This window comes from Salarias fasciatus, unplaced genomic scaffold, assembly GCF_902148845.1.
Source record: "Salarias fasciatus unplaced genomic scaffold, fSalaFa1.1, whole genome shotgun sequence".
NCBI classification, from domain to species: Eukaryota; Metazoa; Chordata; class Actinopteri; order Blenniiformes; family Blenniidae; genus Salarias; species Salarias fasciatus.
In genome coordinates this window covers 855721-869298 of record NW_021941378.1, presented here as the reverse complement: position 1 = coordinate 869298, position 13578 = coordinate 855721, and the positions used below count along the sequence as shown (strand labels likewise).

Genomic DNA, 13578 nt, shown 5'->3' with positions numbered 1-13578 from the left:
TCCTCCTCCTGGTCCTGTTCTTGGTTCTGCTCCAGCTCCTGGTCCTTCCTCTGGTCCTGTTCCTGGTTTGGGTCCTCTTTCTGCTCCTGGTACTGGTTGTGGTTTTGATGGTCCTGGACCTTCTTCTGGTCCTGCTTCTGGTCCCTCTTCTGCTGCTGCTCCTGGTTCTCATTCAGCTACTGGTCCTGCTGGTGTTTCTGGTGGCGTTTCTGGTTCTGGTCATGCTCCTGGTCTTTCTTCTGGTCCTGTTCCTGATTCTTGTCCTGGTTCTGGTCCAATTCCTGGTCCTGTTCCTGGTTCTGTTTCTGCTTCTGGTCCTGGTTCTGGTCCTCCTCCTGCTCCTGGTACTGGTTGTGGTTTTGATAGTCCTGGTCCTGGTCCCTCCCAGTGTCCATGTTCTCCCATTGTCAATATGACAGCACCAACTAGTGGACCAGCATGAAAACTACATCATTATCAGGGTTTCTGTCGTTTCCGTGGAAACAGCCGCGGTTTTCAGGTTGTTTCCATGTAAACGAGAAACTTTAATGAAACGTGGTGGAAACGGGGTCCGATGTCGCGGTGTAGAACAGTCTGAAGGGATCCGATCCGTCTGGACCGACAGAACGTCTCACAGGAACGTGTTCTCCACGTCATTGTCTCACCGTGGGAATGACTTCCTGTTTCCTGTTTCCTGCTCCTCAGGCTGCTGCTGCAGCAGCTGCTGCCTCTCCGTCTTCGGCTAACGGCGGCGGCGGCACCGTTTCCCGGAGCAACGGCAAGACGGTGTTCACGGTGACGGACTCGGCGGACCAGCCCAAGCTGAAGAGTCAGGGGAGGATGAGGAGGGCGAGGATGAGCTTCAAGAGGCACCTGCAGAAACACGGCCTGGCCAGCAGGGACAGCGACAGCGACTCGGAGCCCGACCAGAGTGAGTCCGGCTCAGACACCCAGGACCAGCTGGACCAGCTCTAAACCCTGGACCCAGTTCAGGAAGCTTCAATGAAAGCGGCCTGGAACGAACCCCGATGACACTCGATATGAAATCTATCGCGATGCTCAGCTGTCCGATGTCGGTTTATCAGCTCCTCATGTTGGTTTTCTAACGGAAATATTGATTCATGTTTAGGATGCTCTGAATTCCGCACCTCCGCTGCAGTAGAGGGCGCTGAAGAGCCACTGCCGTTGTAGAGGCAGAAACATCATTTCTAGGCCGCAAGGTGAACCATGAAAAAGTGGCTAGAAAATGGTTTTGGTTCCCGTGCCTGGGCCCGGCTGTTCACATGTGTTTCTGTTTAGAGCAGACCCTCAAAGACTTTCACTTCAATTCAAGTCCATTTAATTTATATCGCACATTTAAAAAACAGCGTCCGTTGGCCAGAGTGCTTTACAGAAATACAAAAGTAAAAGAAACGGATAAAGATAGAATAGATAAATGGAAATAAAAAAGGCCCACCTAAACAAATTTACAAACCCAAATAAGACCAATGAGACATCAAGATATAGTCCAGTCCAGCTAGCGATGAAAAGCCTGTGAGAAAAGGTGTGTTTTCAGTCTGGACTTGAACTGTCCCACAGACTGAGAGGACCTGACATCCAGGGGGGGCTGTTCCAGAGGGGGGGGGCAGCTACCCAGAAGGCTCTGTCACCTCTGGTTTTGAGCCTGGCTTTAGGGACAACCAACCGGAGCGGTCAGCTGACCTCAGGTCTCTGGTCGGCATGTCGGGCTGCAGCAGGTCACTCAGGTATGAAGGGCCCAAAGAGTGAGACACTTAAGAGTGATCAGTCAGATTTTAAATTCCACTGGAGAGCAGACAGGCAGCCGGTGTAGAGAGCTCAGCACAGGGGGAGGAGCTCAGCACAGGGGGAGGAGCTCAGCACAGGGGGAGGAGCTCAGCACAGGGGGAGGAGCTCAGCACAGGGGGAGGAGCTCCCGCTGCTGTGTTTTAGTCAGGAGACGGGCTGCAGCAGGCGCCCTGGTCCAGCCCTGGTCCAGCCCTGGTCCAGCCCTGGTCCAGCCCTGGTCCAGCCCTGATCCAGCCCTGATCCAGCCCTGGTCCAGCCCTGGTCCAGCCCTGATCCAGCCCTGGTCCAGCCCTGGTCCAGCCCTGGTCCAGCCCTGGTCCTGCCCCGGTCCAGCCCAACATACAAAGCATTACAGTAATCCAAACGAGAAGTTACAAAGCATGGATCACTCTTTCAAAATCTGCCAGAGGAAGATAAGATCTGATTTTGTCCAGAGTCCTCAGATGGAAGAAGCTGGTCTTGATGACAGAACTAACGTGTTTGTCAAATTTAAACAAAGGGTCGACCATCACCCCCGAGTTTTTCACAAACGGACGGCAGAGGGAGGACAGAGGACCAGTAGCACTGTCATGGCCTTGCAGGGGGTAATCGGACCGAACACCAAAATCTCAGTTTTATCCTTATTTAGGTTCAGAAAATTGGAAAATTGGCAGTTTGCCCATTTGCATGCTGGTGTAGAGCATCACGGGCTGGAGGCAGTGGTAGTTCTGGTAAAGCTGGTGCTGCCATGCAGAACGCTCTGCATCTGCATCCTTCACATCTTCAGCGGAGGACTGGCCGTACAGGCGGCAACCAGATCTGCAAAGTCCTTCAACGACGGACAGGTCCAGGTTAAAACTTCTACCCAGACCTGAAAATGCAGTGAGGTGTTCTGCTTTCTCACAAGCTACAGAAAATGTCTTTTTTCCTTCGCCATGAAAAGCAGAGTGACAGCCTGAGAAGGGGCTGAACACCAAGTCTGTCATGACCATCCCGCCCCAGCCGGTCGTTCCCGGGATGAAGCTCTCTCCCACAGGATCCTTCCCCCCCCCCCCCCCGGCGCTCCAGGAAGTTTCCAAGATGCTCAGTCTGAAACCAGTCTGAATCCAGTCTGAATCCAGTTTAAAGCCAGTCTGAATCCAGTTTGAAACCAGTCTGAATCCAGTTTGAAACCAGTCTGAATCCAGTCTGAATCCAGTCTGAAACCAGTCTGAATCCAGTCTGAATCCAGTTTGAAACCAGTCTGAATCCAGTTTAAAGCCAGTCTGAATCCAGTTTGAAACCAGTCTGAATCCAGTTTGAAACCAGTCTGAATCCAGTTTGAAACCAGTCTGAATCCAGTCTGAAACCAGTCTGAATCCAGTCTGAATCCAGTCCGAATCCAGTCTGAATGCAGTCTGAAGCCACTCTGAAGCCACTCTGAAGCCAGTCTGAATCCAGTCTGAATCCAGTCTGAATCCAGTTTGAAACCAGTCTGAATCCAGTTTGAAACCAGTCTGAAACCAGTCTGAATCCAGTCTGAATCCAGTTTGAAATCAGTCTGAATCCAGTTTGAATCCAGTTTGAAACCAGTCTGAATCCAGTCTGAATCCAGTCTGAATCCAGTCTGAATCCAGTTTGATACCAGTCTGAATCCAGTTTGAAATCAGTCTGAATCCAGTCTGAAACCAGTCTGAATCCAGTTTGAAACCAGTCTGAATCCAGTCTGAATCCAGGTTAAAGCCAGTCTGAATCCAGTCTCAATCCAGTCTGAATCCAGTTTGAAACCAGTCTGAATCCAGTTTGATACCAGTCTGAATCCAGTTTGAAACCAGTCTGAATCCAGTTTGAAACCAGTCTGAATCCAGTTTGAAACCAGTCTGAATCCAGTCTGAAACCAGTCTGAATCCAGTCTGAATCCACTCTGAAGCCAGTCTGAATCTAGTCTGAATCCAGTTTGAAACCAGTCTGAATCCAGTCTGAATCCAGTTTGAAACCAGTCTGAATCCAGTCTGAATCCAGTTTGAAATCAGTCTGAATCCAGTCTGAAACCAGTCTTAGTCCAGTCTGAAACCAGTCTGAATCCAGTTTGAAACCAGTCTGAATCCAGTTTGATACCAGTCTGAATCCAGTTTGAAACCAGTCTGAATCCAGTCTGAATCCAGTTTGAAACCAGTCTGAATCCAGTTTGATACCAGTCTGAATCCAGTTTGAAATCAGTCTGAATCCAGTCTGAAACCAGTCTGAATCCAGTTTGAAACCAGTCTGAATCCAGTTTAAAGCCAGTCTGAATCCAGTCTGAATCCAGTTTGAAACCAGTCTGAATCCAGTTTGAAATCAGTCTGAATCCAGTTTGAAACCAGTCTGAATCCAGTCTGAATCCAGTCTGAATCCAGTCTGAATCCAGTTTGAATCCAGTTTGAAACCAGTCTGAATCCAGTTTGAAACCAGTCTGAATCCAGTTTGATACCAGTCTGAATCCAGTTTGAAACCAGTCTGAATCCAGTTTGATACCAGTCTGAATCCAGTTTGATACCAGTCTGAATCCAGTTTGAAATCAGTCTGAATCCAGTCTGAAACCAGTCTGAATCCAGTTTGAAACCAGTCTGAATCCAGTCTGAATCCAGTTTAAAGCCAGTCTGAATCCAGTCTGAATCCAGTTTGAAATCAGTCTGAATCCAGTTTGAAATCAGTCTGAATCCAGTTTGAAATCAGTCTAAAACCAGTCTGAATCCAGTTTGAAGCCAGTCTGAATCCAGTTTGAAGCCAGTCTGAATCCAGTTTGAAACCAGTCTGAATCCAGTCTGAAACCTGTCTGAATCCAGTCTGAATCCAGTTTGAAATCAGTCTGAAACCAGTCTGAATCCAGTCTGAATCCAGTCTGAAACCTGTGTGAATCCAGTCTGAAACCTGTCTGAATCCAGTCTGAATCCAGTTTGAAACCAGTCTGAATCCAGTCTAAATCCAGTCTGAATCCAGTCTGAAACCAGTCTGAAACCAGTCTGAATCCAGTCTGAAACCAGTCTGAATCCAGTCTGAAACCAGTCTGAATCCAGTCTGAAACCAGTCTGAAACCAGTCTGAATCCAGTTTGAATCCAGTCTGAATCCAGTCTGAATCCAGTCTGAAACTAGTCTAAAACCAGTTTAACCCGGTTTGGGACTGGAGGTCAGAGGTCGGGATGGAACCCTGCGCCTCTTGTCCGGTTGGTGCTGGCGGCCTGTGGCCCCTCCCACTCGTGGCCCCGCCCCTCGTGACAGGTGTTTTGTGGGCGCTGTGCTCAGGTTGGCCGGACGGCGGCGGCAGCCAGCGGGCGCTGATCCCCGGCGCGCCGGCCGAGCTGAGGGCAGCCGCGCTGTGCCAGGCCGGTGAGTTCCCAGCATGCTGTGCGGTGGCCTCTCTGACCTTTGACCCCGTGGGAGCAAAGGTCGGGCTTGATGTGTGTCTGTTCTTCATGTTGTCAGTCGTTTGAGATGAATCCACTTCATGCTGATTTTCACCAGTGTGCCTTTGAGCAGTTTCGACGGCGGAACACCGTCGAATGAAACACACGGTGGAAACAGGTCAAAGGTCACCTGTGAAAAACCTCGCCTGAAAAGAAGAAAATGAAAAGGCTCGCGATTTCTCTGAACTCCTGTTTGCAGTTGCATGTTTGAACACTTCACCTGTGTGTCATGTGACCGGTGTGTGTGTGTGTGTGTGTGTGTGTGTGTGTGTGTGTGTGTGTGTGTGTGTGTGTGTGTGTGTGTGTGTGTGTGTTCCTCAGGGAACCAGTCGGTCCACAGTCTGCGTACCGGTGTAGGCGAGCTGTTTGGAAACACTCGCTTCTGGCATGGAAAGGATTACTGTAACTTCGTTCACAAAGACTGGATCCAGCTGGACAAACCCTTCGATGGTGAGCAGCCGCCTCACTCCTCACCCGCCTCACTCCTCACTCACTCCTCAGCTGCCTCACTCCTCAGCCACTTCACCCACCTCACTCCTCACTCACTCCTCAGCTGCCTCACTCCTCAGCCACCTCACCCACCTCACTCCTCACTCACTCCTCAGCTGCCTCACTCCTCAGCCGCCTCACCCACCTCACTCCTCACTCACTCCTCAGCTGCCTCACTCCTCAGCCACCTCACCCACCTCACTCCTCACTCACTCCTCAGCTGCCTCACTCCTCAGCCGCCTCACCCTCCTCACATTTGTCCCCCCGTCCCCGGCTCAGACTTCATTGACAGACACACGACTCCCAGAATGCCTTGGCACGACATCGCCTCGGTGGTTCATGGGAAGGCGGCGCGGGACGTGGCGCGGCACTTCATCCAGAGGTGGAACTTCACCAAGGTCAGAGGTCACCGGAGGCAACACAGCAGCAGTTTTCAGTGTCCATCCAGAGGACGGAGACGTCCCGTCGTCCCAGTTGTCCACGTCTCGGTGAGAAGACACCACAGTCTCTCTGCTTTTGTCTCCTGCAGCTGGTGAAGCCCAAGTACCGCTCGCTGTCCTACCCCTACCTGCTGCCCAAGAGCCACACCACCGCCGGCGAGCAGCGCTACCAGGTCCCCGGCTGCGTCCCCGCCAAGGTCCAGGTCTGGCCCCGCCCCCTTCCTCTGATCAGAGAGCATCTTCCTCCCCTAACACCAGATTATAGAGCGATTTCCTCTAACACCAGATTATAGAGCGTCTTCCTCTAACACCAGATTATAGAGCGTCTTCCTCCTCTAACACCAGATTATAGAGCGTCTTCCTCCTCTAACACCAGATTATAGAGCGATTTCCTCTGACACCAGATTATAGAGCATCTTCCTCTAACACCAGATTATAGAGCGTCTTCCTCTAACACCAGATTATAGAGCATCTTCCTCCTCTAACACCACATCATAGAGCGTCTTCCTCCTCTAACACCAGATTATAGAGCATCTTCCTCCTCTAACACCAGATCATAGAGCGTCTTCCTCCTCTAACACCAGATTATAGAGCATCTTCCTCCTCTAACACCAGATTATAGAGCGTCTTCCTCTAACACCAGATTATAGAGCATCTTCCTCCTCTAACACCAGATTATAGAGCATCTTCCTCCTCTAACACCAGATCATAGAGCGTCTTCCTCCTCTAACACCAGATTATAGAGCATCTTCCTCCTCTAACACCAGATTATAGAGCGTCTTCCTCTAACACCAGATTATAGAGCATCTTCCTCCTCTAACACCACATCATAGAGCGTCTTCCTCCTCTAACACCAGATTATAGAGCATCTTCCTCCTCTAACACCAGATTATAGAGCGTCTTCCTCCTCTAACACCAGATTATAGAGCGATTTCCTCTGACACCAGATTATAGAGCATCTTCCTCTAACACCAGATTATAGAGCGTCTTCCTCTAACACCAGATTATAGAGCATCTTCCTCCTCTAACACCAGATCATAGAGCGTCTTCCTCCTCTAACACCAGATTATAGAGCATCTTCCTCCTCTAACACCAGATTATAGAGCGTCTTCCTCTAACACCAGATTATAGAGCATCTTCCTCCTCTAACACCAGATTATAGAGCTTCTTCCTCCTCTAACACCAGATTGTAGAGCATCTTCCTCCTCTAACACCAGATCATAGAGCATCTTCCTCCTCTATCACCAGATTATAGAGCATCTTCCTCCTCTAACACCAGATTATAGAGCTTCTTCCTCCTCTGACACCAGATTATAGAGCATCTTCCTCTAACACCAGATTATAGAGCGTCTTCCTCTAACACCAGATTATAGAGCGTCTTCCTCCTCTGACACCAGATTATAGAGCATCTTCCTCTAACACCAGATTATAGAGCATCTTCCTCCTCTAACACCAGATTATAGAGCATCTTCCTCCTCTAACACCAGATTATAGAGCGTCTTCCTCCTCTGACACCAGATTATAGAGCATCTTCCTCTAACACCAGATTATAGAGCATCTTCCTCCTCTAACACCAGATTATAGAGCATCTTCCTCTGACACCAGATTATAGAGCATCTTCCTCTAACACCAGATTATAGAGCGTCTTCCTCCTGTAACGTCCACGTTGAACGAGTTGCACCGTGAGTTGGGTTTAGCGGTCCGTCCTCAGACGGGTTCAGAGGACGGCGTCGGTCCTCCAGTGTTTTCCTCCTCTTCAGCAGAACTCGCTGACCTGGTAAAATCCTGGTGACTCGTGACCCGGGAGCTCCACCTGGCCCAGACGGCCGCCGGGTGTGTGTCCAGGTGTGTTTCCAGGTGGAGGCTCCGCCCTCACGGTGGTCTCTCTCCTCAGATCCTGAGATCCGCCTCCGACTGGTCGGCCGGCATCAAATACCACGAGGAGTCCATCCACAACGCCTACGTCAGCGCCATCCAGAGCAGCCAGCACTTCCTGTACATCGAGGTGGAGACACACACCTGAACACACACCTGAACACACACCGTCTGAACACACACCGTCTGAACACACACCGTCTGAACACACACCGTCTGAACACACACCGTCTGAACACACACCTGAACACACACCTGAACACACACCTGAACACACACCGTCTGAACACACACCGTCTGAACACACACCTGAACACACACCTGAACACACACCGTCTGAACACACACCTGAACACACACCGTCTGAACACACACCTGAACACACACCGTCTGAACACACACCTGAACACACACCTGAACACACACCGTCTGAACACACACCGTCTGAACACACACCGTCTGAACACACACCGTCTGAACACACACCTGAACACACACCTGAACACACACCTGAACACACACCGTCTGAACACACACCGTCTGAACACACACCTGAACACACACCTGAACACACACCGTCTGAACACACACCTGAACACACACCGTCTGAACACACACCTGAACACACACCGTCTGAACACACACCTGAACACACACCTGAACACACACCGTCTGAACACACACCGTCTGAACACACACCGTCTGAACACACACCGTCTGAACACACACCTGAACACACACCTGAACACACACCTGAACACACACCGTCTGAACACACACCGTCTGAACACACACCTGAACACACACCTGAACACACACCGTCTGAACACACACCTGAACACACACCGTCTGAACACACACCTGAACACACACCGTCTGAACACACACCTGAACACACACCTGAACACACACCGTCTGAACACACACCTGAACACACACCGTCTGAACACACACCTGAACACACACCTGAACACACACCTGAACACACACCGTCTGAACACACACCGTCTGAACACACACCGTCTGAACACACACACTGTCTGAACACACACCGTCTGAACACACACCGTCTGAACACACACACTGTCTGAACACACCGTCTGAACACACACACCGTCTGAACACACACCTCCGACACACACCGTCTGACTGTGAACACACACCCAGAGCCCTCTGAACTGTGTGTGTGTGTGTGTGTGTTTCAGAATCAGTTCTTCATCAGCTGTGCAGACAACAGACATGTTTTCAACAAGATTGGAGACACAATCGCAGAGCGCATCATCAAAGCATACCGGTAAAACACACACACACACACACACACACACGCACGTGCGCACACACACTTTCACCCTAATGGGACGTCTCATGATTTGCATTCATTTTTATTCTTCACCTGTATCTGGATTTTAACAAATACTAATAAGTGTGTGTGTGTGTGTCTGTCTGTCTCTGTGTGTGTGTGGGTGTGTGTGTGTGTGTGTGTTCAGGGAGGGGAAGCGGTACAGAGTGTACGTGGTGACACCTCTCCTCCCGGGCTTCGAAGGAGACATCAACACAGGAGGAGGCAGCGCCATCCAGGCCGTCATGCATTTTAACTACAGGTGTGTGTGTGTGTGTGTGTGTGTGTGTGTGTGTGTGTGTGTGTGTGTGTGTGTGTGTGTGTGTGTGTGTGTGTGTGTGTGTGTGTGTGTGTGTGTGTGTCTCATCCTGACCGTGTCCCCCTACAGGACCATGAATCGAGGAGAACACTCCATCATCTCCCAGCTGAAGAGAGAGAGTGAGTCCAGCTGCAGATGTTCAGGTTCTGCTGCTGCACATGAAATGTTTCCGTGTTTGATTCCTGAACCTGCTTCCAGTGGGCGACCAGTGGATGAACTACATCTCCATCGCCGGCCTGCGGACCCACGCCGAGCTGGAGGGCAAGCTGGTGACCGAGCTCATCTACGTCCACAGCAAGATGCTGATCGCAGACGACAACACCGTCATCATCGGTAAACACCACAAAACACCCGAAAACACCGTCATCATCGGTAAACACCACAAAACACCCGAAAACACCGTCATCATCAGTAAACACCACAAAACACCCGAAAACACTGTCATCATCGATAAAGACCACAAAACACCCGAAAACACCGTCATCATCGGTAAACACCACAAAACACCCGAAAACACTGTCATCATCGATAAAGACCACAAAACACCCGAAAACACCGTCATCATCGGTAAACACCACAAAACACCCGAAAACACCGTCATCATCGGTAAACACCACAAAACACCCGAAAACACCGTCATCATCGGTAAACACCACAAAACACCCGAAAACACCGTCATCATCGGTAAACACCACAAAACACCCGAAAACACTGTCATCATCGATAAAGACCACAAAACACCCGAAAACAACACCCTCATCATCAATAAACACCGCACAACACCCTAAAACAACACCGTCATCATCGGTAAACACCACAAAACACCCAAACTTGCGAACACATCACCATCAGTGCGGCCATTTTTAACTCCGCCTCCTGCAGTGCGGGTGCATTCAGGCTCCATGCTGTTGCCCCGTTTCCATGGAGACGTAGCCGGACAACTTCAGAAAGTCGTTTTTAGCGACTTCAAGTTCTGCCGTCACGTCAACAGACACCCAAAACATTTGCGTTTCCGCCTGAAATCCTTGTTGCGTCAGCCGGGTCAGAGTTCACACAGAGTAACAAGCTCCGCCCACCGCTCCAGGTTCGGCCAACATCAACGACCGCAGCATGCTGGGCAAGCGGGACAGCGAGGTGGCGGTGATCGTGGAGGACTCGGACACGGTGGCGGCGGTGATGGACGGACAGCCGTACCAGGCGGGGAAATACGCCCTGCAGCTCCGCCTGCACTGCTTCAAGTACGCACGTGTTTGTTTCCCCTCAGCAGCGACTGGCAGGCTGGCAGGCGTCCTGCTGGACCCGCTCAGATGATGGAGACGTGCTCCCTTCAGGCCGGACTAAACCAGATCAGGTCTTCTCCTCCTGAACACGCTCACCTGTCCTGGTCTGACGACCTCCTCTCTTCTTCTGTGGTTCCTGCAGGATGATCCTCGGAGCCTTCGGCGACTCGTCCATCGACGTGTCCGATCCGGTCAGCGACAAGTTCTACAAGGAGGTGTGGATGGCGACCTGCGCCCGCAACGCCTCCATCTACCAGAAGGTGGGCCGAAGGGGGGCGGTGTCAGGGTTTAGGGTTTGGGTTCAGGGTCAAGGTTTAGGTTCAGGGTTAGTTTTGAGTTCAGGGTTTAGACCTCCATCATGTTCCATGCTGGTTCTCCCGGTTCTCCTGCAGGTCTTCCGCTGTCTCCCGTCCAGCGACGTGCGGAACCTCCTGGAGCTGGAGAGCTACCTGGCCCGACCGGGTCTGGACCGGGACGATCCGGCCCGGGCTCAAGAGGAGCTGAAGAAGATCCGCGGCTTCCTGGTCCAGTTCCCGCTTCAGTTCCTGTGCGAACAGAACCTGCTGCCCCCCATCGGCTCCAAGGAGGCCATGGTCCCCATGGAGGTCTGGACCTGAGGCGGGGGGGCCCAGGAGGGTCTGGACCTGAGGCCGGGGGGCCCAGGGAGGTCTGGATCCACTGGGGGTCTGGATCTGAGCCGTCCTGGTCCCCGTCAGCAACCCGTCCAACACTGTGAAGGTGGTGGGTTTTTTCACCCTGGATTCAGACTTCCAGGAGACAAACCCCAACTAGCTCAGGACGGGGGTCTGCGGTTCGATCCCCAGCTCTGTCTCCATCAGTCTGGGAATGTGTGTCAACGTGTGTGTGTGTGTGTGTGTGTGTGTGTGTGTGTGTGTGTGTGTGTGTGTAGCAGTGGGAGGTGTGTTTGTGTATCTTCATGTGGGTGTACATACTAATTTTCAGAGCACGCAGAAATTTGTGCGCGCGCACACACATACACACAACACACACACACACACTTGCATGTTTGTAACAATATTAGTGTCTGCATGACTTGGGATGTGTGTGAACCTACAGTATTGTGTGTGTATGTGTGTGCTGATCTGTGTCTGTCATGAGGTGTGTGTGTGTGTGTGTGTGTGTGTGTGTGTGTGTGTGTGTGTGTGTGTGTGTTTGTGTAGACCTGCTTTCACAGGGACACACATCTCCCTGTAAGTCTGAACCCAGGGCTGAGAAAACCCCCGCAGGGCATCATTCTGACTTGGACGCAATCTTTTCAGACTTTTTGACCCTGTTGATGAAAACTAGAGACCAGGTCCAGGACTGTGGAGACCAGGTCCAGGACTGTGGAGACCAGGTCCAGGACTGTGGAGACCTGGTCCAGGACTGTCAGGACCCGCTGACTCGGGTTCCCACTGGGTCAGAAGTTCACTATGCAAAGAGCATCTTCTCCATGCGACACTAAACCCCTGAGCTCCTCCTCCGTCTTCTTCTGGGATGATTCCTGTCAGAGAACCGGTGAAGTGCCAAAGCCCACGGAGCGAGAACCTTCTTCCTGTCCCTCTGTTCGGCCGGCGCCGTTCGGACCGGCCTTCAGACTGATCCCGTCCCGACTCGACGCTCTTTGTCTGACTGAACTCTAACAGCTGCAGGAGGCTGGTTTCACCAGCAGGGGGCAGCAGATTTAAACCTGGAGACTGCATGGTGTCACTTTATCAGCTTGTCTGTCTGCCGTCAGGTTTCCTGTTTTTATGGTCGGGGTTCTGCCACCGGGGGGCAGCGCGCCTCTTTTAAAGCCATTCTTTAAACGTTCCTATGCAAGCGAGCGGGTTTACGCGGTGACGTCTGGTTCTATCACTGTGAAATAAATGTTCTGAAATGCTTCGCCACCAGCAGGGGGCAGCAGATTAAAGCCTGGAAACTCCACCCGGTGTCACTTCATCCGCTTCTTCCTCTCTTGGGGGTTTTTGCAGTTGTTGTAAGGTGAGCGCAGCATCTTGTTCTGCCTCCAGGGGGCAGCACAGCTCAGCGCTTTGGGAGCCATTGTTGAAAATGAGCCGCCCGACGCAGCGGGTTCAGGTTCTTCGCCACCAGGGGGCAGCGGCCGGCCGTTTCAGTCACTGCTGGCAGTCCGTGCAGAGCTGCAGGGAGGTTTCTGCCACCAGGGGGCAGCAGAACTTCACATCAGTCAATCAGTGGTTTCAGCATCAGTGATCAGGAAGTTCACCTTCACTGCCGGTCCTGTCTGCACCTCCTGACTCCTCCTCCTCACTGACTCCTCCTCCCGTCACCTGACTCCTCCTCACTGACTCCTCCTCCCGTCACCTGACTCCTCCTCACTGACTCCTCCTCCCGTCACCTGACTCCTCCTCACTGACTCCTCCTCCCGTCACCTGACTCCTCCTCACTGACTCCTCCCCCCGTCACCTGACTCCTCCTCACTGACTCCTCCTCCCGTCACCTGACTCCTCCTCACTGACTCCTCCTCCCGTCACCTGACTCCTCCTCACTGACTCCTCCTCCCGTCACCTGACTCCTCCTCCCGTCACCTGGCTCCTCCTCCCGTCACCTGACTCCTCCTCCTCACCTCCTCATCCTGCTGTAATTGTCAGTTTTTAAAAAGTTGAGAATGTTTTCACTCTGTTGCTC

At 51.8% G+C, this 13578-nt stretch overlaps 1 protein-coding gene across 1 annotated transcript in view; it reads left to right on the top strand.

Annotated features, from left to right (window-relative positions):
• The window catches only part of LOC115385287 (phospholipase D1-like), a 36623-nt gene extending 23768 nt beyond the window's left edge, over nucleotides 1–12855 (top strand). Inside the window, exons 15-26 of the mRNA XM_030087264.1 lie at nucleotides 685–910; nucleotides 5509–5637; nucleotides 5956–6074; nucleotides 6206–6319; nucleotides 8011–8121; nucleotides 9197–9285; nucleotides 9479–9592; nucleotides 9719–9768; nucleotides 9848–9982; nucleotides 10734–10887; nucleotides 11072–11189; nucleotides 11322–12855. Coding sequence (XP_029943124.1) covers nucleotides 685–910; nucleotides 5509–5637; nucleotides 5956–6074; nucleotides 6206–6319; nucleotides 8011–8121; nucleotides 9197–9285; nucleotides 9479–9592; nucleotides 9719–9768; nucleotides 9848–9982; nucleotides 10734–10887; nucleotides 11072–11189; nucleotides 11322–11546 — 1584 coding nt within the window. The 3' untranslated portion in view covers nucleotides 11547–12855. The remainder of the gene's footprint in view (nucleotides 1–684; nucleotides 911–5508; nucleotides 5638–5955; nucleotides 6075–6205; nucleotides 6320–8010; nucleotides 8122–9196; nucleotides 9286–9478; nucleotides 9593–9718; nucleotides 9769–9847; nucleotides 9983–10733; nucleotides 10888–11071; nucleotides 11190–11321) is intronic.
• Nucleotides 12856–13578: the final 723 nt, after the last annotated feature.